A 24,823-nucleotide genomic window follows, 5' to 3' on the forward strand; every position below is an offset into this window, starting at 1 on the left:
GAGAGCAAAATTAATCTTGTCAGAATTTCCATATTACCAAAAGTGCTGTATAAAATCTATAAAATTATTAAGGAAAACCAATGTCATTCTTTACAGATTATTAAGTAAATACTATCCTAAAATTCTATAGAAGAAAACTAAGACCCAGAATAGCCAAAGCAATTCTAAAGCAATAAGATGCAAGAAACACCAAAATACTGTAATTGGATTACATTAAAGATTTCTAGTAGTAAAATCAGCATGTATTCAAAAAAATACAGATATCAAGACCAAAGGAACAAAACAGAAAACACAGTGGAAATCCACATATATTCAGTAATATGATCTTTGACAAAAACAACAAAATATTGAACTTCGATGAAAGAAAAGACCACAGACTCCAATTTTAAATCAAATAAAAGCCAGCTTATATTTGTGTACACAAAGTCTGGTCAGCAACTCTCTCACTTGAAACCCTGGGCTAGAGATTAGTACCCCAGCTTTCCAGGAACATGGTTTTATGGTACAAAAAGTTGCAAAGGGGTGGGGGGTCTTGAGAGCTTACAGATAACAAGATTTTGACAAGTGTAATACAAAGGCAGACTGCAGGTTAATTATCTACATGGCATGATATTTTAAGGTAGGGAGTAAATTCAGATCCCAATATGGGAATTTATGAGGCACCACTGAAGTTTTAGAGACGGTTATTATCTGGTCAGGAGGAGCCAGGATTTATGAGGTGCTACTAAGGTTTTGCAGAGGGTTGTTTTCTGAAAAGCTAGGCATAGGTGAGTTCAAAGCACAGGCAGAAATTCCAAACAAGTTTAAAAACTCAATAATTTATAGTGAAACAGAAATTAACGTTTTTGAAGAGATGGCTCCAAAACTTAAATTGGAATTAGGCTGGATTCATCATCAAAAACAAAACAAAACAAAAAAAACCCACATTGGAAGAAAATAGTCCTTTTAACCAATGGTTCTAAGAAATCAAGATATTCCTATGTAAAATAATGAAGTAGGATCCCATCACTCACACTGCAAAAATAAATAAATAAATAAAATGAAATGAAAAAGCTAATTCAGTGGATCAAAGACCTAGGACATAGACCAGCTGTAAGAACCACCATTTTCTGCTAACTTGTCATTTTTCTCTCTGATATTTCTTAACATTTTATGTCAACACTTTTTAAGTAGCTTTGCTTGTATTTCTTTTAATCCCCAAATAAAAAATATAACAATCTTTTTACTGATAAATAATTCTTCTTCTTAGTAGATATAAGCAAATGTTGCACTATTAAATTCTTTTAGAGGTGTAGTTGAATGATATTAAGTTGTGAATATAGGAAATGAAGAAAATTTCTGGATTGAAAATGGTGAGATTGTTAAACATTTTAGACTAAGAGGCCTCTAAAAGGAAGGAGTCATTGAGCTGCACAGATACTAATCAAAAGTTGAAGAACCAGCCCTGGGATGAATTCTGTAAACTATTAGTATTAGGGCCACTTTGAAAAATGACCACTGTACCTAAGGAATCAACGTGGTTTTTTTTTTTGTTGTTGTTGTTGATGTTTGTTTGTTTTTAATTCTTTTAGTTGTCCATAGACCTTTATTTATTTAAACATGGTGCTGAGAATTGAACCCAGTGAGGCACACATGCCAGGCAAGTGCCATATTGCTGAGCCACAGCCCCAGGAATCAACGTGTTTTATAGTGAAACTTTGGGTTGACTGTCCTGACCAGTGCAGCATCATCAAAGGATTATCTATAGCGGTGACAGGAGATGAAGAAAAGCACAGAGACAAAGAAGAAACATGGATATTTTCACAAAAAGGTGGGGCCGGGTGGGATGTTGTACTCTGACTGAGGTACAGTGACTCAGAACAAGTTCCACAATGTTAATATATAGGGTCTCATAATCATGAAGTTAAACTACAGAGGCATGATAAATTATTCAAAGCTTATAAGTTGTCAAAGGCTTCTTTGTGCCCTAAAAAGTTACTGAGCTAGAAAGATATTTTGCAGCTCTCCCCCTGTTGCAGTGCTAAGAACATTCTGCAGTTATCCTGCTGTACCCAGGACACTCATTGTCCTGGGACATTTGATAACTGTTAAGAGCTAGAGCTCAGAAACAAAGGTGATAACATCCTCACCTTTGGCAAGGAACGTTTCCTGGGCTTGGCTTTTTGAAGACACGGCAAGGTCAGCGGAAGGCAGGGGCTCATCCACTCTCCACAAGAGTTGAAATAGAAATCATTTACATCAAACTTAGATCGACTGTAGATAAACAGGTAGAACAACAAAAAGCAGTTGAAATTCTAGGACGAGAAGTTCGTCCTTAAAGAGTGATTTTTGCTACTTCTTGGTTGGTGCATTCTAGAAGCAGTAGGCAGAATATATTCGCAGCTGGCCTCGTGCCCTCGAGGCCACCATTCAGACGACCACTGAACTGGGATTCTCCTCTATCCTCCAGGATTGAAACTTCCATGGTAAATTCACCAGTAGGCCAGCGAGGAAGAGCCTGTCAGAGGGAGATGGATTTGCAGCGAGGAGGCCTCTGAGCATCCTCGGTAGATGGCGCTCTGCCTGGCAAGCTCACCTGAAGCAGGAGACTTGTGGGACCCTGGGCAGCGGGCTGGGAGGGCTAGGAGGACTGACAGTCTTTTTCTGAGCCGAGTGTGAGAACTGCTCTCTAGAAAGCTGCCAGCGTGGTGTGGTAGGAGTCAAGCGAATCAAGTCTGGAGCAGAGGAGCTGGAGTTCTGATGGACGTTCCACTTTCTGCCTACACCTCTGCTAGTACGATCCTCCTTCTAGAATTAAGAGGGAGCCGGCTTGTGCACCAAAATCGAGAGGTAAGCTTTCCGCAGCCTCTTGGCTCAGGTTCGGCAGCGCTGTGACCCAAAGGCCAAGTGCTGTGGTTAGCGCCCCCTCGGGATGCACAAGTAGGGTTGAACAGGAGGAATGGCAACCTCCAAAGACCCTCTGACTCGTTCATGCATAATTACGAATAGTAATTATGAGTTCTGTCCAAGGATGCCACGGGAAGGCAATCCTAGCAGGGAAGGATTTAGGAGTCCCAATCCCTACAGCGGGGCTACAGTGGCTTTCAGATATCGAGTCAGGGGGAGTGATTCCTGAGGAGAGAAGCTTCTAAGAAAAAGCCAGCGAAAATCCCTCGCGCGGGGACTCCGACATTGCTCTGAGTCCTTTGGCCAATTATCGTTGGCTCCCGAGGTGATGCCTTGTGGGGCGAAGGCCTTTTTCGGTTGCCTCCCACCAGAAGACCCCTTGCAGAAGCAAGTAGTGCCTGCTCTGGCTAGATCCGCAGGCCGGATTAGCATCCAATGCCTGGAACGCTTCACTGCCCAGAGGCCAGGATCCTTGGCAGTAGCTGCGGGTGCCGCTACTGCTGCTCCAGCTTGTCTACCGGTGGCTGGACCAGGGCTGCTTCTATGACCACCGCCTTCAGGGCTCTGGGGATCCTGGCGGGGTAGACAAATCCCCCAAACCTGGTAGCTTCTGTCTCTATGCTGTTCCTCGTCGTGGACGCCGCGTTTGTCTCTTTTATGATTTGGGGTCCTTAGCTTGTGGCGATCTTTGATGTAAGGGCGTTTTAGGCCTGAAGCAGGAGTCCCAGGAGAGCGGAGCCCGTAGAAGGACGTCATCCCCAGGATTCCTAGCAGCAGCGTGGTCCCATCAGTCCAGTAAACCTCTAGTGCTTGGGAGCTCCCAACAGCATCAAAGATCAACTTTGGCTTGCCGGGTCTGACTATTCCATTCCAAGTTTTCCGAGAAATCTCCATACTGCTTTCCAGAGTTGTTGCACCACTTTTCAGTCTCACTTCCTCCTCCTTCTTCTCTCCCTTTTAACCTCTTCCTCCTCATTGTCTTCCCCCTTTGTCTTCTTCCTTTCTTCCATTTATTTAGTCTTCTAATTGGTGCATGATAATTATACGTGAAAGTAGAATTCATTATGATGTAGTCATGCGCATAGCCTAATTTGGGCAATTCATTCCCTAATTTCTCCCCTTTTCCAGCCCCCTTTCCCCTCACTCTCAATCTCTTTCCTCCAGTCCACTATTCTCTCTTTCATTTTCATGAGAGATCATCCTTTTAAAAACTTTTTTACTCTCTCTAGCTTTACAAGAGGGAAAGCATTTTACCCTTGGTTTTCTAAGACTAGCTTATTTCACTGAGTATGATGTTCTCCAGTTTCGTTCATTTACCAGCAAATGCCATGGTTATATTCTTCTTTATTTCTAAGTAAACTGTATATTGATAAAAATTTATTTCCACGACTTGGTTATTGTGAATTACACTGCTATAAATGCATGTATGTCTAAAGCATGTTGATTTTAGTTTTTTTGATAAATGGGGTACTTACCTGGGTCATACGGTGGTTTATTGTTAGTCTTTTGCAGAATCCCAGACTGTTTTCCAAATTCATTATACTAATTTTTAGTTCCACCAGAAATGTATGTGTACCATTTCCTTTACATTCTGACCAGCATTTATTGTGTGTGTGTGTGTGTGTGTGTGTGTGTGTGCGTGCGCGCGCTGGAGGGGTGAGGGGTGGGTTGTTGCCTGATGATTGCCATTGGAGCAGAGTGAGATGAAATATCTATGTAGTTTTGGTTTATATTTCCCAGGTTGCTGAGGATATAGAATAATTTTTCCCATTTATTGGTTGGACATATGCATTTTTTTCTTTTAGCAACTGTCTTTTTTACAACTTTTGCCCATTTACTGATTGGGTTACTTGCTTTTTGGTACTAAGATTTTTCAAAATGAGAAGCCGAACAGCTAAAGAAAAGAGTTGCTTAATTTTATTATGATTAAATTTACAAGCTTTTAAAAAATAAAATATGGAGAGTGTTTTATAACTAAAGATGAAGTGTAGATTATCATATTGCTAAACATGGGAAATCCTGGCAAAAATGACAATTATGTTTACTCCCTTCACTGTCTAGAACTTATCTTTATTTGACCATGCATGGATACTAGGATCCTTGTTTTCTTTAAAAGTGCTTCTATTAGATATGGTGACCTACCCAGACAGCGCAACTTTACAAAAACTCTTCTTAAAGTCATACAATTAAATGCTACTTTCTATTTTTTCCTTCTCCATTATAGGGAGAATGTCTTTAAAGAGAACATTTTGTTTATTGACATTTACACTTGATCCTTATGTAGGCATTGATTTTAGAGAAAATAATGAGTTGTTATTGCGGTTCATGAATAAAATTCATTTGAGTTTGTGGTACATGAACTAGTCCAGACTTTCAAAGATAAGTTTTGTTCATTTTTTAAAAATAAAATTATCTGCTTGGTATCATGTTAAAATCCATAATTGTTAGCTGGGCCCGGCAGTACATGCTTGTAATGCCAGCAGCTTGTGAGGCGGAGACAGGAGGCTCTCCAGTTCAAAGCCAGCCTCAACAATGGTGAATCCCTGGGCAACTTAGACAGAGACCCTGTCTCTAAATAACATACAAAATAGGGCTGGGGATGTGGTTCATTGGTGGAGCATCCCTAGGTTCAATGCCCAGTAACAACAACAACAACAACAACAAATCTATAATAGTTTATAAGTGTCTATAAAAATGGATAAATTAATGTCTTCTGATTTTGTAGGGCAGCTGAATATCTATTCAAATTTCTAAGTCTACCATGATGCCACCATCTCCATCAAAAAAGTGTAGATTGATATAATTTTTTTCTTAACTGTTATTTTTAGAAGAAAGCAATACTCTTACACTGTCCTCCAGTTTTACTACAGTTAAAATGTTCTTGGAGTGCTTTCTTAATTTTACAGGTAGAGAAAAAAAGGTAATTCCTCTTATCAGGAACAATGATGTATTCAAGACTCCTCTCATTCCTCTAGAAGACACAGGAAGGAAAAGCTTTGCAGTTCCTTTTCAAGCAGAGTAAAATGAGATTATGGTACCATTATTATATTCATGTAACCTAAAATTATATTTTACAAGATTAAAATTGAGTGATTTTAAAAAATAGAAAGCAGCAAATCCAATGATGATATAATAAAGAACTTAGGACATAGTAATTTTAGAGCACTTACTGAGAAAACTAAATTTTTTTATAGCAAATTAAAACATTCTCTTTTGATTTATCTTTGTAATACAGAAAACCAACCATATAAATACACACAGTGAAGTACAAACCAATGAAATTAGTATGTTTGTTATTTTTCCTTCTTGTGGTACTGGGGATTGAACTCAGTGTCCTGAGCATGTGAGTCAGGCACTCTACCAACTGAGCTATAACCCCAGCCTGAGATTAGTACATTCTTAATGCTGTGAATCCCTCTGTTTCCAAAATATTTGTGTTTCTCCAAAAGCAAACTAGAACTCAGTACTACTTCTCTATTCCCAAATAAACATTTATCTTTCTCTTTTAATTGAGTTACAAAATGTTGCATATTTTATCTATTTTGGAGGATTATTCATGATGCAGCAAATATCAATACTTCATAACTTTCTGAGACTAAATATTGTTCCATTGTGTGAAAACATCACAGTTTTGACACCCACTCATTTGATTTCCTAATATATGTTAAGATATTAATTCTACAGATTAATATGATCTTTGTGCTACTTCAAATAAGCATACATCTTATAAGATCATGTGCCGCAGTCCGGCTGACGAATAACTTGTGTAGATTCATACAGCAGGAGTAGGAGCTGTTTATTGCAGGACAGGAGCGGTATTTATACATTCCACACAGCTTATCTAATTAGCATAAACTAGATACATCAGTCAACCAATAAGGAATCTCCACACTTAATGGCTTGCTTTTGTTACTTCTCAAACCACTCCCTCTGGCATTTTGCCAGGCACCATCCAGACTTGTTTATGAACTCTAACATTCCCCTGGCAAAATGCCAGGTGTTATTTTGACTTGTTTACAGACTCTAACATTTCCCCCTTTTGTTTGATTTAAATAACGACCATAGTGGTTTTTACAGAAACACCATAAATAACCTGCTACAAACAGAAAGGGAGGATACAAAATGCCACAATACCAAGCCACTTGATGGCTCCATGCAAGAAGCCCTTGGAAAAATTATACCAGCAATGACACTGTTAGCAAAGATACAAAGAGTTACAATTTGTTGTAGATTACAGTTTGTTGTCTCAGTCCAGGTAAAGTAGTGTCTCAATAGATTAACTCACAGTCCAGGTAAATCACAGTCCAGGTAAGTTCTGCAGGCAGCTAGCTTAAATCACAGTCCAGGTAAATTCTGCAGGCAACTAGCTTGATCCGAAGTCTCGTCCCTTTCTCAGCTGAAGTCTCCTCTGGTTCTCAGCAACACTGGAAATTCTTCCACCTTCATCTTCACTGGCACTGGGACGAAGGCAGGAACTCCGGATGGCTAAAGAAAATCCTGTAGTATTCCACTAAGAAAACAACCTTTTGAACAATTTAGTACATTATCTCAAGGTTTTTTTTTACATTTGAAATAGCATTAATAGTGCTCATTACTCATCAGCTTCCAGGTGTGGGAGAACCATTGTAGTTTAGTTATTGGCATTGAAAATGACCAAACATCAGGGACACCAGTAGCGTCTTCTGCTGGCTGTAGAGCCTGGGCAGCCCCAGATGGCCCTGGGGAGTGTCCCGGACTCAAACTGCTACTGGGCACAGGGAGCAAGAGCCTGGGAGACTGTGCCTCCAGGTCAGGTCTAGATTTGGGCTCGTGGTAGTGGAAGAGCCAGCTCCCTGGCCAGGAGGCGGGGAAGGGCCAGTCGCCTCTGCCTCTTGGAAAATCCTTGCTGCGCTGTGACCGGCTTGCACACTCGGCAGCTGCCTCTCCGCTTCACGCACCCTCCAGTAATGAAAAGTATTCAGTAATAGCCTTTTGCTGCAACTTTTTTCCTGATAATCCTTCCTCCTCTGATAATCTTTCTTCTTCTGAACTTTCTGTTTCTTTCTGACTAGAGTCCCTGGGCTTCTATCAACACACACCCTAACTATTCTTGGTTCCACTGGGGTGCCTTCTTCCCTTAGTAATTTACTTCTCACCCCTTCCATATTTTCATCATAAAGACAATACAATACACTGAGACAAAACAAGACACAAACATACTGTATCAATCTTCTCCATTTTCTCGAACTGGTCATTTTTCCTCTCACCCTATCTGCCTAGGGACGAGCAGATTTGCTCCCGTCCTATCTATGGACAGGCAGCATTTTTTTTCGTCACTTACCCCCAAGTGTCCCGGGGCTCCCCGTAATGGGCCACCATCTGCCGCAGTCCAGCAAACTAGCGGGGGGGTGGGGGGGTGGGGGGTGGGGGGGGGTGACGAATAACTTGTTTACGTTGATACAGCAGGAGTAGGAGCCGTTTATTGCAGGACAGGAGCAGTATTTATACATTCCACACAGCTTATCTAATTAGCATAAACTAGATACATCAGTCAACCAATCAGGAATCTCCACACTTAATGGCTCACTTTTGTTACTTCTCAAACCACTCCCTCTGGCATTTTGCCAGGCACCATCCAGACTTGTTTATGAACTCTAACATTCCCCTGGCAAAATGCCAGGTGTTATTTTGACTTGTTTACAGACTCTTAACAATCATGCCCATCCATTTTTATTTTATTTTCTGCTGTATTTCCCATTCTGGCCTTCTTCCTAAATAATACCTCTTTTATTTTAAAGTTGGGTCATTTTCCACATTCGTTTTGACATATGAGAGAAAGCATGTGATACTCATATTTCTGTAGCTTATTGTGCTTAACATGATGTCCTCTGGTTTCACCCATTTTCCTGCAAATAAGAGGTATATTGTTTTGAAAAATGGGGAATAGTTAAAAACATTCCTCACCTCTGTTCCCAGAATTGTAGCTAAGTTAAGAGAATAATAAGAGCAACCTGGGGCCAGAAATCCAGATATACATTATCTTAAAAGACTTGGCTATCTTTCCTGCAATTAACATTTTTCATAAAATGTTCTTGTGTGTACCCTTCTCATGCTGATTAAATAGGGAAACTAATTAAGCTAATGCTACTGATGTCACTGCTTCTGCAGCCTAACATATAAAACCCCTCACTGAGAGGGCACAGGCAGAAAACTGAGGACACTGTGCAAGGTATATGTGTCACTCATCCAGCCTGAACCATGAAGGTGCTCCTTATTAAAGCACCACAAGAAATGGAGGGGCTACCAGCCTCTCTTATTGGAATAGTCTGATTTCTAGTAAGTTTTCCCCAATAAATTGTACACCCAATGCTGTCTCCAGGCACTTTATTTGGCATGTCTGCATGAAAGCCTCCCCTACTGCTCTGGCACAACTGGGCTGCACATGAGAGAATAGGATGCAGATGCAATCAATGTAAAGCACCCATATGGGTGAGATGTAATAGAAAGTTGCATTATTCCCCTTGCTCCTACAGTACAGGTGTCTTCACAGTAGCAAGATCCAAGAATCCTCTTTCTTCTTGTTACAGGGCAAGGACCTGCCAAAGAGACAAAGCAGCCATGGTAGTACTCTCAATGTTTCTTAACAATCGCAATCACGTTTCAGACATATCACTCAAGAGTAGAAGTCATGGAAAGGATGGAAAAAGAGAAAAGAGGAATCTGTCTAGGGAGACAGTGAGTCCTCTTAGGAGAAAACAACATGCCTCTCCTCCCCTTTTATTTTATTGGGGGCCCCAGGAAATTTTTCCACCCAGATATACCTTGTGCAATTTGACCGACAGCAGGATAGTTCTGTCTGAACTCTAAGGGTTCTGGGCTCTGACCTGTAGGAAGGAAACAAAAATTTGCCCTTCAGGATCACTTGTGGTCTTCTTATTTGTGTTTTGGGCCTGCATTTCTCTAGATAACAGGTTGTTTTCAGAGGAGTGTGATAGATCTCATAGACTTAAGCCAAGCAGGGCTCCAGATGAACTGCTTTTTAAAAGAAGGCATGTGGGGGTCAAAGCAGTGTGCCCAGTTTATAGATTTATCCCCTTCAACTTTAGTTCCCACTGCCCATGTCTCTCTGTTACCAATCAAGCTGTGCCTACGTGGGGAAGAATCAATAGTGGCGTATTTTTTTCCTTACCTCTTCTTTAATTTGAAGTATCTTGCAAGGTTAGGATGGATTAGGGAATCACTGTCAGCTGGGCTTGTAGGGTAGCCTAGTTATAAAGCATCCATCCAACGTGTCCAGGCTTATTGCCCAAAACAAAACAAAACAAACAAAAACAAAATACACAATAGTAATAATAATAACAACAACAACAACAACCTTTTTTATTTCAAAAAAGAGAAAAAGAAGACAATTAAATTTTTAACAATGTCTTAAAAACACAGTGATCAATTGTAACTTATTCCAAGTACCCTTTAATCTAGGTCTCCTTAGGTTATGTGCCCAACAGGTAGAATGATACCTACGAATTTTTCACCCTTCAATTCAGTGATAGCTAAGAATTTTTCAGCCTTCAATTTTTTTTCAGTTGTAATTATGAAATATCTACTGGGAATGATTGGTTGCTGAAACTAGCTGAAACTCAGCTGTGTTGTTAGCCAGAATGACCTATGGTATGTAATATTTACAGGCATACATACACTTCAGAATTTTTAAGCTGTTTCTCTGGGGATGGGCAAAGGTAGCATGTGACAGATCTCTCAATGTCTCCATTGTCAAGATATATGCTGGGTGTGGTTGGGATGGGATCCATGTGACATGCTACTCATTATTTTGGCCTTCTCAGTCTTGGGAACATTACATTACTGGTCATATTCTACTTTCAGATGGCATGTTCCCTGATCTGCTCATTCTGGAAGGCAGAACATTTTATTTCTCTCTGCATCCTAGTTCACTTTTCCCAGAGCATAGAATTTTCATCATATTTAAATAAAGTCATTATTCAAAACTGTCTCCATTGTGACTACACACTGAAGTAGTGTACTGGAATCCCTAAGGGGTCCCAGAGATATTTGGGTTTCAATATTGCATGCAAGTTGGTTTGTAAATTATTTCTTTTTTGCTGAGTTGATCCATCTACCATCCTTATGGCCTTTTCCCCTCCCTTTGCTGTGGTTGATCTAAAGTCTATGCTACTTTAAATGCTACTATTGCCTTCTTTGTATACCATCTGCATGGAATATCTTATGCCATCCAACTATTGTGGTTTATGTGTGTTCTCAGAGTTGAAGTGAGCTCTTAGAGTTGGAAGCATAATACAAGTGGGTCTTTACTCAAACTCCATCAGTTACTCTTTGCCTTTTAACTAGGTAAATTAATCCATTCACAATTAATCTTTCTTTATTTTCTACTTTTTGGCACAATAATGTAGTTACTACTTTCATTTTGGGGTGTTTTTAGTCTTCATAATAAAGATATTAACCATGTTTCTACCATGTAAAATATGCAAGTATTCTTACTTAATCTATATATTGTTACCTGTCATTTTTATACCTTCTAATATTTCCACTTTAGTCTTTATCACTTCTTTTGGTTTGAGGAACTTCTTTTACATGGTTTTGTAGGGCAGTTCTGGTGTTGATAAATTATTTCAGCTTCAGTTTGAGAATTTCTTATTTTCTCCTTTTCAAAAAAAAAAAAAAAAATCTTGGTACTGGGGTTGTGGCTCAGTGGTAGAGTGCTCGCCTAGCATGCATGAGGCACTGGGTTCAATCCTCAGCACCACATAAATGTAAAATAAAGATATTGTGTCCACCTAAAAAAATATCTTTTCTGGCTACAGTATTCTTGGTTGGCAGTGTTTTTTGTTTGTTTAATTCCTCCAGAACTGTGAAAATATCATGACATTCTCTTTTTGACTTTAGAATTTCTGCTGAGAAGTCTGCTTTCAGCATTTGTACAATATTTATTTATTTTTTCTGACTGCCAGGAAATTAATCTTTAAACTTAATCTTTAAATCTTAATCTTTAAACTTGGAGAGATTGACCGCTGGATATCTTAGGGTATACTGGGGGGGCCTTTTGATCTTCCTGTTCCTAAGTGTTTTTTTTCCTTTCCCTACACTTTCTGTTTTTTTAATCTCCCCCTGCTTTTAGCCACATATATATATATATATATATATATATATATATATATATATATATATATATATATTTGTATATATTTGTTCTGGGGGAGGGGGTGGTGCTAGGGATTGAACTCAGGGCCCTGTGCATGTGAGGCAAACACTCTATCATCTAAGGAATATCCCCAGTCCATTTAGCTTTATATTTTTATCTCCTCTGGCATTCTCAGTTCCTTCTTGAACTCTGAGAATTTAAATATTTGCATTTTCAATGAGATATAAAATGTCTTGTGAGCTTTTTCCATTCTTCTTTCTTTCCGTTTCAAAATCTTCTCTGACTATATTTTCAAGTAGCATGCTTTTAAACTCAGTATCTCTTTTTCTGTTTGATGTAATCAGTTACTGATGCCTCCTATCATGTTGTAAATTTCACTTAGTGTACTTTTAAACTGAATAATCTGTTCTCTTTTTTTTCAATTGATTACTCACTCACTGCTAAATTTCTCAGAGTATTGAATCTTCTCCTGTGTTTTCTTGAAGCTCACTTAATTTCCTTAAAGAAACTGTTTGAATTCTGCATCCAAAAGTTTGTTGTTTATGGCATGTTTGAAATAAATCACCAGGTCAGTCTTGAAGCGGAACATGGAACTTTATTTGCTGGCAGGGGAAAAGGGCAGCAAGCAAGTTACCTCTGCAAACTTTGACCCTTTGTAGAAGGTAGGGTACCTTTTTATAGCTCCAAACCACAAGCTGCCAGGAATTCAATACCATGGCAACATAGGAAATGGGCCAGAGTGACCCAAGTCAGGGTACACTACACGAGAATACATTGTACAAGAATAAAAGAAATATTTTTCAATCACTATACCACTATGCCATTGACAAACAGGGTGTGCTAAGCGAGATGTGGGTTGCAGAGGTGGGAGTTTTCTCATGGGAGAAGCATTTCTTTATGAAATGGAGTCTTGGGGTAAAATGGAATTTGTCTGGTGAAGGCACTTATATCCTGGCTCATAACAACTGACATCAATTGTTCATTTGTTGAGGTCACGCTTTCTTGAAGATTTTTGACCTTTGTTGGCTTAAATGCATATGCCATCTGCACATTAAAGAATTGAGTACTCATTTTAGTCTTTATAATTTGAATTTGTTTTTTCTTGTCCTTCAAGAAATTCTAGGCTAGTTGCTCCTTTTCTTTATGCTGTGGATCTTTAAACTATTGCAAGGTTACAGTCCAGGTTTGCCCCAAGACTAAGGTTAGTGCGGTTGTCACTATTTCAGCACTAGAGGGCAACCTGAACTCAAGTTTGTCCCAAATCCATATTTAATGTGTTGTTTAGAATAAACTGAACAGAATAGATTGAACAAATAATTCTCCATAAAGTATGTGACCAATGTTACACAATTTATTTCAAACATCTTTAGGCATCAGGGAAATGCAAATCAAAACTTCATTGAGATTTCCTCCCATCCCCGTCTGATGGCAATCATCAATAATAAAAATAGGAACAAATGAAGGGGAATGTAAATTAGTTCATCCACTATGGAAATAGTATGGCAGTTTCTCACCAAACTAAAAGGAGAACTATCATATGATCCAGCTACATTACTCCTTAGTATGTATCTGAAGGAAGTGAATTCAGCATATCCACGTTTATCACTACAAGATTCCCATTGCCCAAGTAATGGAATCAAACTAAGTGCCCATCAATTAGTAAATGGATAAAATGTGGTATATGAATGCAATGTGGTATATGAATGCAATTGTAATCATACAAAAGAAAAAATCATGCCATTTGCAGGAAAATGAATAGGAGATTATTATGTTGATCAAAGTAAGCCAGACTCAGTCAAATATACATATTTTCTCTAAAAAGAAATGTTTCCTCATTTATCAAGGTGTAGTTGAAATACACTTCTAAAAAGAAATGTTTCCTCATTTATCAATCTGATCAACCATTTTCCGGTTTTTCTCTTAAATATGTTATCTCTGAGAGAAATGGAACTAGAAAATTTTTTATTTTATTTCATCATTTGACACTTACTATGCTGTATTTACTATCTGGTCACTTTCTGTTGATAAAGTGTGTGTCCTTGGCTGGGGCGGGGGAGTGGGAGATTCGGAGTTTTGTTTGTATTGACAGACTGGATTTCTGGCAGTTTCTTTTAGTTATTTGCAGTTGTGCTTCAACATTAAACATGAAAGAACTGTTCTTGCCAGTTCAAAAGTTTGCTTTGCTCCCCTGCCCATAGTGTCTTCTTTTAAAATCATGTTCTGTATATTTTACATACGTTGGATAACACATTTTATACAACTTTTTTTAGCACCTTTTTCCTGTCTGAAGTGCAATGATAACAAATATACACAAGGAAAGTTAAGTGTAAGTGGAACACTGTATTTGAACATAATTGTAACAGGATCATAAAATTGTAGTAACAGTTTTCTTCACAAAAGCCAACAAACAGGTACGTATCTGGAAATACATTAAGGCTTAATATGCTGTTGGCATGAACTTTCGTAAACACATTAAGTTCCTTGTAGCTTGCACCCGCAGAAAAAATAGAAATATTTTACACTCCTTCTTGTTTACTGCGCAGGCGTGACGTGCGCAATGCTTCCCTTGAAAAAAGATCCGGCGATACTGTTTAAAATCTTCCCTTCCATTCCGCTGGAGAACTCTTTAAGTTAGGTGGGCGAACCGTCAGGTCAGGCTGAAAATATTTTCCCGTGGTGAACTCGGTCTTCCATTTTCATCTTTTACTTAGCATGTAAAACGAGTGTCAGGTTTGGAGATAACGCTTGAAGTATAGATCCGCGGAGTGACACGGAATTAGTAGGCAGAACACTGAAGAGTCAAGATGGTGGCTGCAAAACTGAGAGCCACGAGGTTTGGTAAACAGCTTCAGGGATTAAACTAACTCTGGAATTTGGAAGCAAGTAAAGTTCCTGCGGCAGCGGTGTTTAGCTGGAAGTTCCATGCATCGCTGAAAAGATTGAATTTCATTTTGCGTCTTAGTACTCAGGTCGGACATGGAGCCGGCGTCCGAAGATTTCCTACCGCCACCTGAGTGCCCTGTGTTCGAACCTAGCTGGGCAGAATTTCGAGACCCCCTTGGCTACATAGCCAAAATCAGGCCGATCGCAGAGAAGTCCGGCATTTGCAAAATACGCCCACCTGCGGTAAGTATGCTTAACGTGGAATAGGGTAGTGCTTTCATTTGCGTTAGGCTTCCCTTATTTAACAAGGCCTCAGATTTATGAATCTGAAGTTTAGATCCTCAGAGTTGAGATTTGAATCTTTCTAACTCATTTCTTATCTTACTTATTAAGTCCGGGCCTCAGGAAACTTGCCCAATTGCCACATTTTTTGTTATGAAGATTTGACGTGGAATGTTTCTGCAAAGAGCCATACGCTGAAGAAATTAACGTAGTCAGAAGTACTTGATTTAATAACAGAAACAGCGAATAAGACAGAAATTTGTGTTGTTATTAGCAACTTGGCCTGGGATTTTTTTTCTCTCTCCCTTAACTTGGGAGTGTGTAAAAACAAAAAGGCACGGGGCATGCGGAAAGGCCTCTTCTGTTGATGATTTGAAACTATTAATTGAAACTGGTAGGAATTTGGCTTAATTAAAAGTGTATCTTTTTAAAAAAAATATTTCTTTAAATTTTTGGAGTTGCTGGGGATTGAACCCAGGGCCGTGTGCAAGCACTCTACCAACTGAGCTACATACCCTGCTTTGATTAAAAATAAGGAATGCTAACAGATGGATCATTATTTAAACAAAACAATGTTTAAGGCCTTAAATTTCTAACTACAATGATGGCTAAATTTATGCACAGCCTACTGCTCTTTTGGCAGGTTTTTACTTTGTGCACATTTGCTTTTTTTATTTATATGTTCATATTTCTCTTAGAATTCATAATTATAGTTAGATGCAACTTTTCCAGAGTGCTGAGGATAAGAAGAAATATTGGGTTAGGTTTGAAAATAAATTTTGTTCACATTAGGTTTATTTTCATTCTTCTTAAGACATACTTTTATTCACTTATGCCTTTTCTCTTTTTTCCTTCTGTAAAGTTGGCTCTTAGGATGTGGAGGTTTTTTATTCGTTTTGATTTTTGAGTCTTAAGGAGGAAGAGCATTGATTAATAGGCTTTTTTCCTTATGACTTTTCTTTTTTAACTTTATTTTCAAGAAGCAATCATTGGAAGCTTTTGAAAATGCAAATAAGTACCAGGAAGATAGAAACAAATGATTATAATTCTCATCCTCTTTCTTCTCCTTTGCACTGTAATCACCTATTTTTTTTTTTTTTAACTTCCTTCTAGAATTGGCAACCTCCTTTTGCAGTAGAAGTTGACAACTTTAGATTTACTCCTCGAATCCAGAGGCTGAATGAACTGGAAGTAAGTTTGTGAAGTTCACTTTTATAGAGGAACCTAAGTTTTAATCTTGTCTGTTAGTTTTATAATAATGTAGTTAAGGATCTAGGCTTTGAAATCATGCATATTTCATTTTAACTACAGTTTCCTTTTAGAGTATTGATTTTTCAGGAAGTCTTTTGAAAATGTATTATTACTGTTGTAAAAGGTGGGATTATGAGGAAGGCCTTAAATTTTTGGAAATGATTCATGTATTCTGCAATAGAGTAAGCTTAGAGCTTTCAAAAATAGATAAATAACTAGTTTCTCATTTCTTTTCCTATATCAACCTTTCTTATCATTTTGAATTTTTTCAAGGTAGTAAAAGGGCCTTTAAAACATCTTGAGTAAAGTAGACTCTGAGAAGCAAAGATTGCATCTTAAAACAGTCAACCAAGTGTTCATATTCAAATTACTATTCAATTTTGTTTTACTGACACTTTGTTTTACTGCTGTGTTTTCAGTAGAATGGGTACTGGAAGCTTCATTTGACTGAAAAGTTAAAAAGGGATAATTTTCAGAAAATGAATTTTGATAATATTTGACATAGAATGGAAAAATATTTTAGTTTTTTTTTTTTTGATTGCTTTATCTGTAGTTGGATATCTGAAGGAAAACATTAAATAGAGCCTAAAAAGTCTTGAGCAAGCCATCTTTAAGCCCTGCATAATTCTTTAAATGTAGGCTCTGAAGACTTTTTCATTTAAAGTATCACCTTATTTCCTCTTGAAGACCCAGCTTATTTGAGCTTTTTGTGGATATTCATAGGAAGGTACGTAGTAAAGCCTGAAGTGTAGTATATTAGTAGAGAACTGGTACTATAAAGATACTGCTTCTTCACCCACTTTGCACTGGAACAAAGTCAAGTTAAGGAATAAGCCAGCTTCATAGGGCCTTCTCCTCCTCAGGCTCAGACAAGAGTGAAACTGAACTATTTGGATCAGATTGCAAAGTTCTGGGAAATCCAAGGCTCTTCTTTAAAGATTCCCAATGTGGAGCGGAAGATCTTGGACCTCTACAGTCTTAGTAAGGTAAGAGTAGTTGATGTGTTTAAAAAAAAGGAGAAAGAAAAAAAGAAAGAAAGTGTTCTTTTATAGAGGATGCTTGTGCTTGGTAGTAGAACATTGTATCTTTGTGGTAGTAAAGGAATGAATGTAGAACCTGATAATATTTTTAATATATTTGGTCCTAAAATGGTTGGCATTGGGGGTGATTACATCCTAGATTTCAAGTTTTAGTGCTGTTTCTTCTTTTTTTGGGTGGGGGGTGGAGATCTCTCCAGTATTGTCACAGTTTATTCACATTCCTTTGTATCTTTTCAGATTGTAATGGAAGAGGGTGGGTATGAAGCCATATGCAAGGACCGTCGGTGGGCTCGGGTAGCCCAGCGCCTTAATTACCCACCAGGAAAAAATATCGGATCTCTACTACGATCTCACTATGAACGCATCATTTACCCCTATGAAATGTTTCAATCTGGAGCCAACCTTGTGGTAAGGACCCTTAGATGGTTTGGGGCCCTAATATGATTTAATTGTTTTTGTTGTTATCTTCCCTTTTTTAATTTGTGCTTTTCTCCTACATTGTGATGTTCTAAATTTGTATAAAGAGTCTGGAGATACAGAACTTAGCCCTGGGCAACCTGTTTGTATAAAGAAATCTTATATCTGCTTTGCTAATTATATAAGCAATAGAGGGTACTTACCCTGTTAACTCAGCAGTTCCCTGTCTGCTAAGACCTTTAAATGAACCAGATCTTAAGACTGGTGATAAAACTTAAGGTTCAGATCTCCATAGTCCAAAGACCATATTTGTTTCACTCTGCTTTTCAGTTTGCTCATAAAGGTCCAGGGAAATTAGAGGATATTTACTTAAATATCCTCTATTGCTGAATGAGTAGATTTATTTGAATTATATTTTTTTTTACTCCAGAGGTCTTTAGTTAACTGTAATGGTCACTAAATTCCTGACCCAATCCTTTTCTTGTTCAGCAGTGTAATACACATCCATTTGACAGTGAGGAAAAAGACAAGGAATACAAGCCCCACAGCATCCCCCTTAGACAGTCTGTCCAGCCTTCAAAGTTCAGCAGCTACAGTCGGCGGGCAAAAAGACTACAACCTGAAGTGAGTATATGTTTAACTTTTTATAAGTAGGTAAAGTTTATCTTAAACTTGCTCTTGGTGAAAATTCATTTTTGTATTGTATTCTTTTTTTTCCCTCCCATTTTTAATATAACACTGGTTCAATATGAAGTTGGTTGGAAATGAATTTCAGTTATTTTATTATTATTGTTTACAGTTATTTTGTTTTTGCAATTTTACTATTTCACATTTTAAAAGCAAACATAAAGCTTTTAATACACTTGATTTTTTGAAACAGGATGAGTTTTGTAAAGTAGATCATACAATTTGTTTTTTTAACTATTGTTCTGTGATCTTTTAAGTTATGGTTAATAAAACCTTGCTGCAAGGAAGGACACAGGAGAGGCTCAATTAAGTAGTTTTTCATACTGATAAGTCTTCAAAAATAAGTCACTATATATCACTCAAGGTTACTGGGAAACTGCAGTCTTAGTCAGGAGTTAGTCTTAGTAAACAGGTTAGGAGGATTGAGTCATTGGAATACGGTTAGGAGACTTAAGCTATATAAGCTATGCAGGTATTCCCTTGTTGTATGATATCTAGTCTGGAATAATTAAGGTAGAATATTATAGTCCCCTAACTAAGGCTGGACAGACAGGCTAACTCTAAGGTGTTTATGCCACTCTCTTAGAGGAAGCTTGGCTCTGGATTAATTAGCATTTACCAGAGACACAAGCTTGTGCCTTATGGTGTCTTAAGAATTGGACAGCAAGCTTTACCATTGCCAAATATAACAAAGAGTTGAAACTGTGAACAGTATAGTTTTATTACTTATCTTCTAGCTAAGCCAATTTTGAATATTCTGCATACAGTTTTTCATACTATTTTATATGTCTGTAACATAAATTACAGTGAAATAAATCAGACTGAAGTTGTATATTTTTAGGAGTTTTGTGGCTTTGTTTTGTGTGTGCATGGTACTGGAGCTTGAATCCTGGGCCTTGCATGCTAGGCAAGGACTGCACAGTTGAGCTACATCTCCAAACCTTTCTTTTTTTGATACCAGGATTTGAACGCAGGAGCACTTATCAGCCATATTTCCTGCCCTTTTTCATATTTATTTTGGAGATAGGACTGAGTTGTTTTAGGGCCTTGCTAAATTGCTGAGGAAGCCTTTGATCTTATAATCCACTTTCCTCAGCCCCCTGAGCCTCTAAGATTATAGGCATGTACCACTGCACCAGCTTCAAACCTTTTTAAAATTTAAGATGGGTCTTGCTGAGTTTCCCTTTATAGCTTTGCATTTGTGATTTTTGTGCTCTGCTCTTTTGTCTAGCTGGAATTACAGACTTATGTCTAAATAATATTAAATTTTGAAAATTTTAAACTTGAGCATGTAGAACAAAAAATTGAGAATTTTCTATTAAAATTCAGCTGGATTCTACATTAGTGCTTTAATACCTTATGGAAGGAATTGCATCTGGGAAAAAGAAAAAAGAAAGAAGAGTAGCATGTAATACGGAAACCAATAAAGGTTGAAATTTCCAGCCTTGTATACAAAATTTTTTAAGATCAGTCAGATATAGACATCTTTTGTTTTGTAACGGAATATCCCTTTTTCTGGAAATTGTAATGATTATTCTTGACTGATGTGGTGAATATCAGTTACATTTTCTAACAGTCACATTTTCTTTTTTTATTTAATTCTTTTTATTATTAGTTATTCAAAACATTACAAAGCTCTTGACACATTATATTTCATACATTTGATTCAAGTGGGTTATGAACTCCCAATTCTTCCCGTATATAGATAATCACATCAGTTACACATCCACGTTTTTACATACTGCCTTACTAGTGTCTGTTGTATTCTACTGCCTTTCCTATTCTCTACTATTCCCCCTCCCCTCCCCTTCCATCTTCTCTCTCTACCCCATCTACTGTACTTCATTTCTCCCTTGTTTTTTTTTTTCCCTTTCCCCTCACTTCCTCTTATATGTAATTTTGTATAACAATGAGGGTCTCCTTCCATTTCCATGCAATTTACCTTCTCTTTCCCTTTCCCTCCCACCTCTCGTCCCTGTTTAATGTTAATCTTCTTCTCATGCTCTTCCTCCCTGCTCTGTTCTTAGTTGCTCTCCTTATATCAAAGAAGACATTTGGCATTTGTTTTTTAAGGATTGGCTAGCTTCACTTAGCATAATATGCTGTAGTGCCATCCATTTCCCTGCAAATGCCATGATTTTGTCATTTTTTAGTGCTGCGTAATACTCCATTGTGTATAAATGCCACATTTTTTTTATCCATTCATCTATTGAATGGCATCTAGGTTGGTTCCACAGTCTAGCTATTGTGAATTGTGCTGCTATGAACATCGATGTAGCAGTATCCCTGTAGTACGCTCTTTTAAGGTCTTTAGGGAATAGTCCAAGAAGGGGGATAGCTGGGTCAAATGGTGGTTCCATTCCCAGCTTTCCATCACATTTTCTTTATTCATTTATTTGTTAATAATATCTAATTGCATAGAAGCATCTGATTCCTTATCTTAGTTACCATGAATACTGCTGAAATAAATATGGACTTAGAAATGTCTTTGGCATATTGATTTATTTCAGAGTGGTGTAGCTGGATCATGTAATAGTTTTATTTTTAGCTTTTGAGGAATCTCCAGACTGTTCTTTTATGACTAAACCAATTTACATTCCCCGCAACCAGTATTTATTCTTATATTTTTTTGGTTTGGTAATAGACATTCTAACTGGATGCAACTGTATCTCCTAGTTTTGATTTGCATTTCTGTGATGAATAATAATATTGCACATTTTTCATTTGTTTGCAATTAAATTTGCATTATATTTTTTATTTTGAGAACTTTCCCGAATGTTTGCCCATTTAAAAATTGGATTGCTTGTTTATTTTGTTGATTTTGAATTTCTTATACTAACTTGTCAAATGAATAGCTGACAAATATTTTGTCCCACTTTATAAATGGTCTCTTGTTGTTTTATTATTGTTCACTATTTTGAGTTTTTAATCTGATGAAATGTTGTCAATTTTTGCTTTAGTTTCCTGTGCTTTGGTTTCTATCCAGAATGTCATTTCCTATACCAGTGTCTTGAAGTGTTTGCTCTAAGATTCTCTCTAGTAATTTCAGTTTTAGATCTTATATTAAGGTGTTTGATCTATTTTAAGTTGATGTTTATATGGAGTAAGAGATACTGGTGAATTTTCAGTCTTCTGGATGTGGATTGCAATTTACCCAGTACCATTATGGAAAGACTGACCTTTCTCTGTCAATACTTTTGTGTGTTTGAGACAGTTGGCTGTAGACAAACTTTATTTATTTACTTTTGTTTTTGGACTCTATTTGATCTAGAGTACAAGTGTCTTATTTTTATGCCAATATCATACTGATTTTTGGTGGTGGTGGTTCATGTTTTTGTTTTTTTGTTAGTCTCTGTACTTAGGTCCTAAAATCAGGTATTGTGATATCGCCAGCATTACTCTTTCTGCTCAGGATTATTTGGCCTTTGGGAATCTTTTTGTGAATTTTTTGATGATTTCTTTTCTAGTTTTATGAAAAATGCTATAAATATTTTGATTGGGATTGCATTCAGTCTTTAGATTGCTTTGGGTAATGTAGACATTCAATTAGAATTAGAAGTGTGGACTGTTAATACTTCCAACCCATGAACATGGGAGTTCTTTGCATTTTTTGTGTCATCTTAATTGCTTTTTTTTTCCCCTTCAGTTTTAATTTAGAAGTTTTTCACTTTCTTGGTTAAATTTATACCTAGCAGTTTTATCTTTGTGTGGCTATCATGAATGGGTTTGCTTTTATCATTCTCAGAAAATTTATTATTGGAACAAGAAAAGTTACTAATTTTTATATGTTGATTTTATATCCTACAATTTTCCTGAATTTGTTAATCATTTGTAATAATCTTATGATGGAATTTTTGTCTAAGTAGAAAATTATATCTCCAAACAGGGATAATTTGACTTCATCCCTTCCTGATTGTGGTATACCTTTTTATTTTATTCTATTACCTAATTGATCTGGCTAAAATGTCTAGTACTACATTGAATAAGAGCTATAAGAGAGGATTTTGTCTTGTTCCTAATTTTAGAAGAAGTACTTTCAGTTTTTCTCCATTTACTCTGATCTTAGCTGTAAGTTTGTTGTGCCTTTATCAAGAGATGATTCTCCTGTACCTAATTTGTTTAGGGCTCTTATTATGAAAGCCCAGTGAATATCATGAAATGCTTTTCTGTATTGGTTGACATGATATAATTGATAATGTGGTTTTTATTTCTCATTTTTATTTATGTGGTGGATTACATTTGTTGATTTTTACATGCTGAAGCATCCTTATGTCCCTGGAATGAAAACAACATTATTATGGTGAATGATGTTTTTCATGTGTTATATTCAACTTGCTAGTGTTTTGTTGAGAATTTTTGCACTCATGAGGGAATTTGGTTTCTAGTTTTCTTTTTTTGTAATGTCCTTGTCTAGTTTTGGTAATGGGCTACTAATGCTAGCTTCATAGAATGAGTTTGGAATGATTTCTTCTGATGATTCTACACCATAGTTTGAGAAGAATTATTTGCCAGTCTTAATCTATAGAAGTGACTGATGACATGGAGAGATCAATGACTTTAAAAAAAAAAGTTTGATTTTTTTTATACTTCTCAAAATGAGTGACATAGCATAGTACACAGGATTACAGGGGTACGTACCAACATCAGTTAGTCAAGAGGCAGAAAGCACAAGGACCAACCATAGCCTGTGTTGTAGCAATTGTAAACATTTTAGAAAGAGCCAATTTGAATAATTGTAGGGGTTCTGGAGCATAGGGACTGCTTTTAATTTTCAAGTATCTGACCCTAAGTTGATTTTCAGCAGGAGAAATAATGGTTTTGTAGGTTAGATGGAGAAATTGATGTAGTTATAATTTAAGATAGGTTGATTTATGTGTGAAAAGATGAACTCTTTAACAAGTTTGGCAGTTATCTCTGCATGAGATTGTTGCTTTTATCATTTGTTTTTCAGCCAGTTTATTATTGGAACAAGAAAATTTTTGTGTGTTGACTTTATATCCTTCAATTTTCTTATTGACAATGAAGTCAATAAGTTCTCTCAACTTTAGAATATTACAAAATAGGGAAAACAAAAAAATACAATTAATTGAATAAATAGCATTATTATTTATGATGCCCCAAAGTTGGAAATACCTTCAGTGTTGTGTAATGAAAGAATAGATTATATTAGTTCTAGAATACCAAGATGTGTCTAGAATACCAGCATATAGGTGGACCGATGAATACACATTGATATTTTCATACAGAGTACTTAGTTACACAAATTAATATGAGAAAAAGAATGTTATTTGTGTTTCCATGTGTGTTTTTATATAGAGAAAATTTATATAGATTTAAGTGTATATAAACTTATGTATAGAAAATAATCTAAGAAATGTTATATGGGAAGGAGAAATGTAATAGGATTAATTGAAAGTGTAATACACATAAAATATAAATAAAATACATCTCTCAATGTTCACTAAAAATAGTTACATGCTGAAAATGATTGATATATATGCATACACACATAAAAAATACATATTTTGGCAAATTATGGATTTACGTTTTCCTAGGTCTCTTGTTACACTGGAGAGAAGACTCATTTCTAATCATTTTCATTTAAAGAGAAAAGGAATCCTCTTTTAACTTTGTATCTTTTATATCATTGTAGAAAGGTGATTTATGTTGGATTCTTTACTATATGGTGTAACTTATGAAATTTAAGCATCCGTTTTGTTGCCAACATGGTTATTTCAATATTTTTTTTATAATATGAAAAAACTGAGAAAAATTATCTTAGAAATATTTTTATTCATTTTTTTCTTACCTGATTATACCTTGCCCTCAGGTAAAACATTCACAAATGGATGAAAATTGTTGGAAGCTTTTAATCTTTGTGATCTCTTTTACTTTTATAACACAGGGGTGTTTTCTAAATATGAAAGTCTGTATGTTACCTTCAAAGTATTGTGTCTTTACATATAAAACTCTCATCTTTGTTTGAACTTTATTTTAATAGCCAACGCCCACAGAAGAGGACATTGAGAAAAATCCAGAGCTAAAGAAACTACAAATATATGGGGCAGGCCCCAAGATGATGGGCTTGGGGCTTGTGGCTAAGGATAAAACTCTACCGAAGAAAGGTAAACCTTAACTGGCTAAGTCAGTGTGAAAGATAGACTACTAAAATACCATGAGAGGAATGGTTTATAAATCCTGATGCCAGAAAAGGATGTTTTCA

General features: G+C 36.8%; 1 protein-coding gene across 7 annotated transcripts in view; it reads left to right on the forward strand.

The window, feature by feature from the left end:
- Nucleotides 1-14,654: 14,654 nt before the first annotated feature.
- The window catches only part of LOC139703459 (lysine-specific demethylase 5D-like), a 37,551-nt gene continuing 27,382 nt past the window's right edge, over nucleotides 14,655-24,823 (forward strand). For 3 of the 7 annotated variants that reach the window (XM_071606917.1, XM_071606921.1, XM_071606920.1), the window contains exons 1-6: nucleotides 14,691-15,166; nucleotides 16,319-16,396; nucleotides 17,320-17,442; nucleotides 17,734-17,904; nucleotides 18,403-18,537; nucleotides 24,602-24,725. In XM_071606917.1, coding sequence (XP_071463018.1) covers nucleotides 15,017-15,166; nucleotides 16,319-16,396; nucleotides 17,320-17,442; nucleotides 17,734-17,904; nucleotides 18,403-18,537; nucleotides 24,602-24,725 — 781 coding nt within the window. In that variant the 5' untranslated portion in view covers nucleotides 14,691-15,016. The other 4 variants (XM_071606919.1, XM_071606922.1, XM_071606918.1 and 1 more) reach the window with 3 other exon arrangements.

The sequence above is a fragment of the Marmota flaviventris genome, chromosome Y (assembly GCF_047511675.1).
Source record: "Marmota flaviventris isolate mMarFla1 chromosome Y, mMarFla1.hap1, whole genome shotgun sequence".
Taxonomy (NCBI): Eukaryota; Metazoa; Chordata; class Mammalia; order Rodentia; family Sciuridae; genus Marmota; species Marmota flaviventris.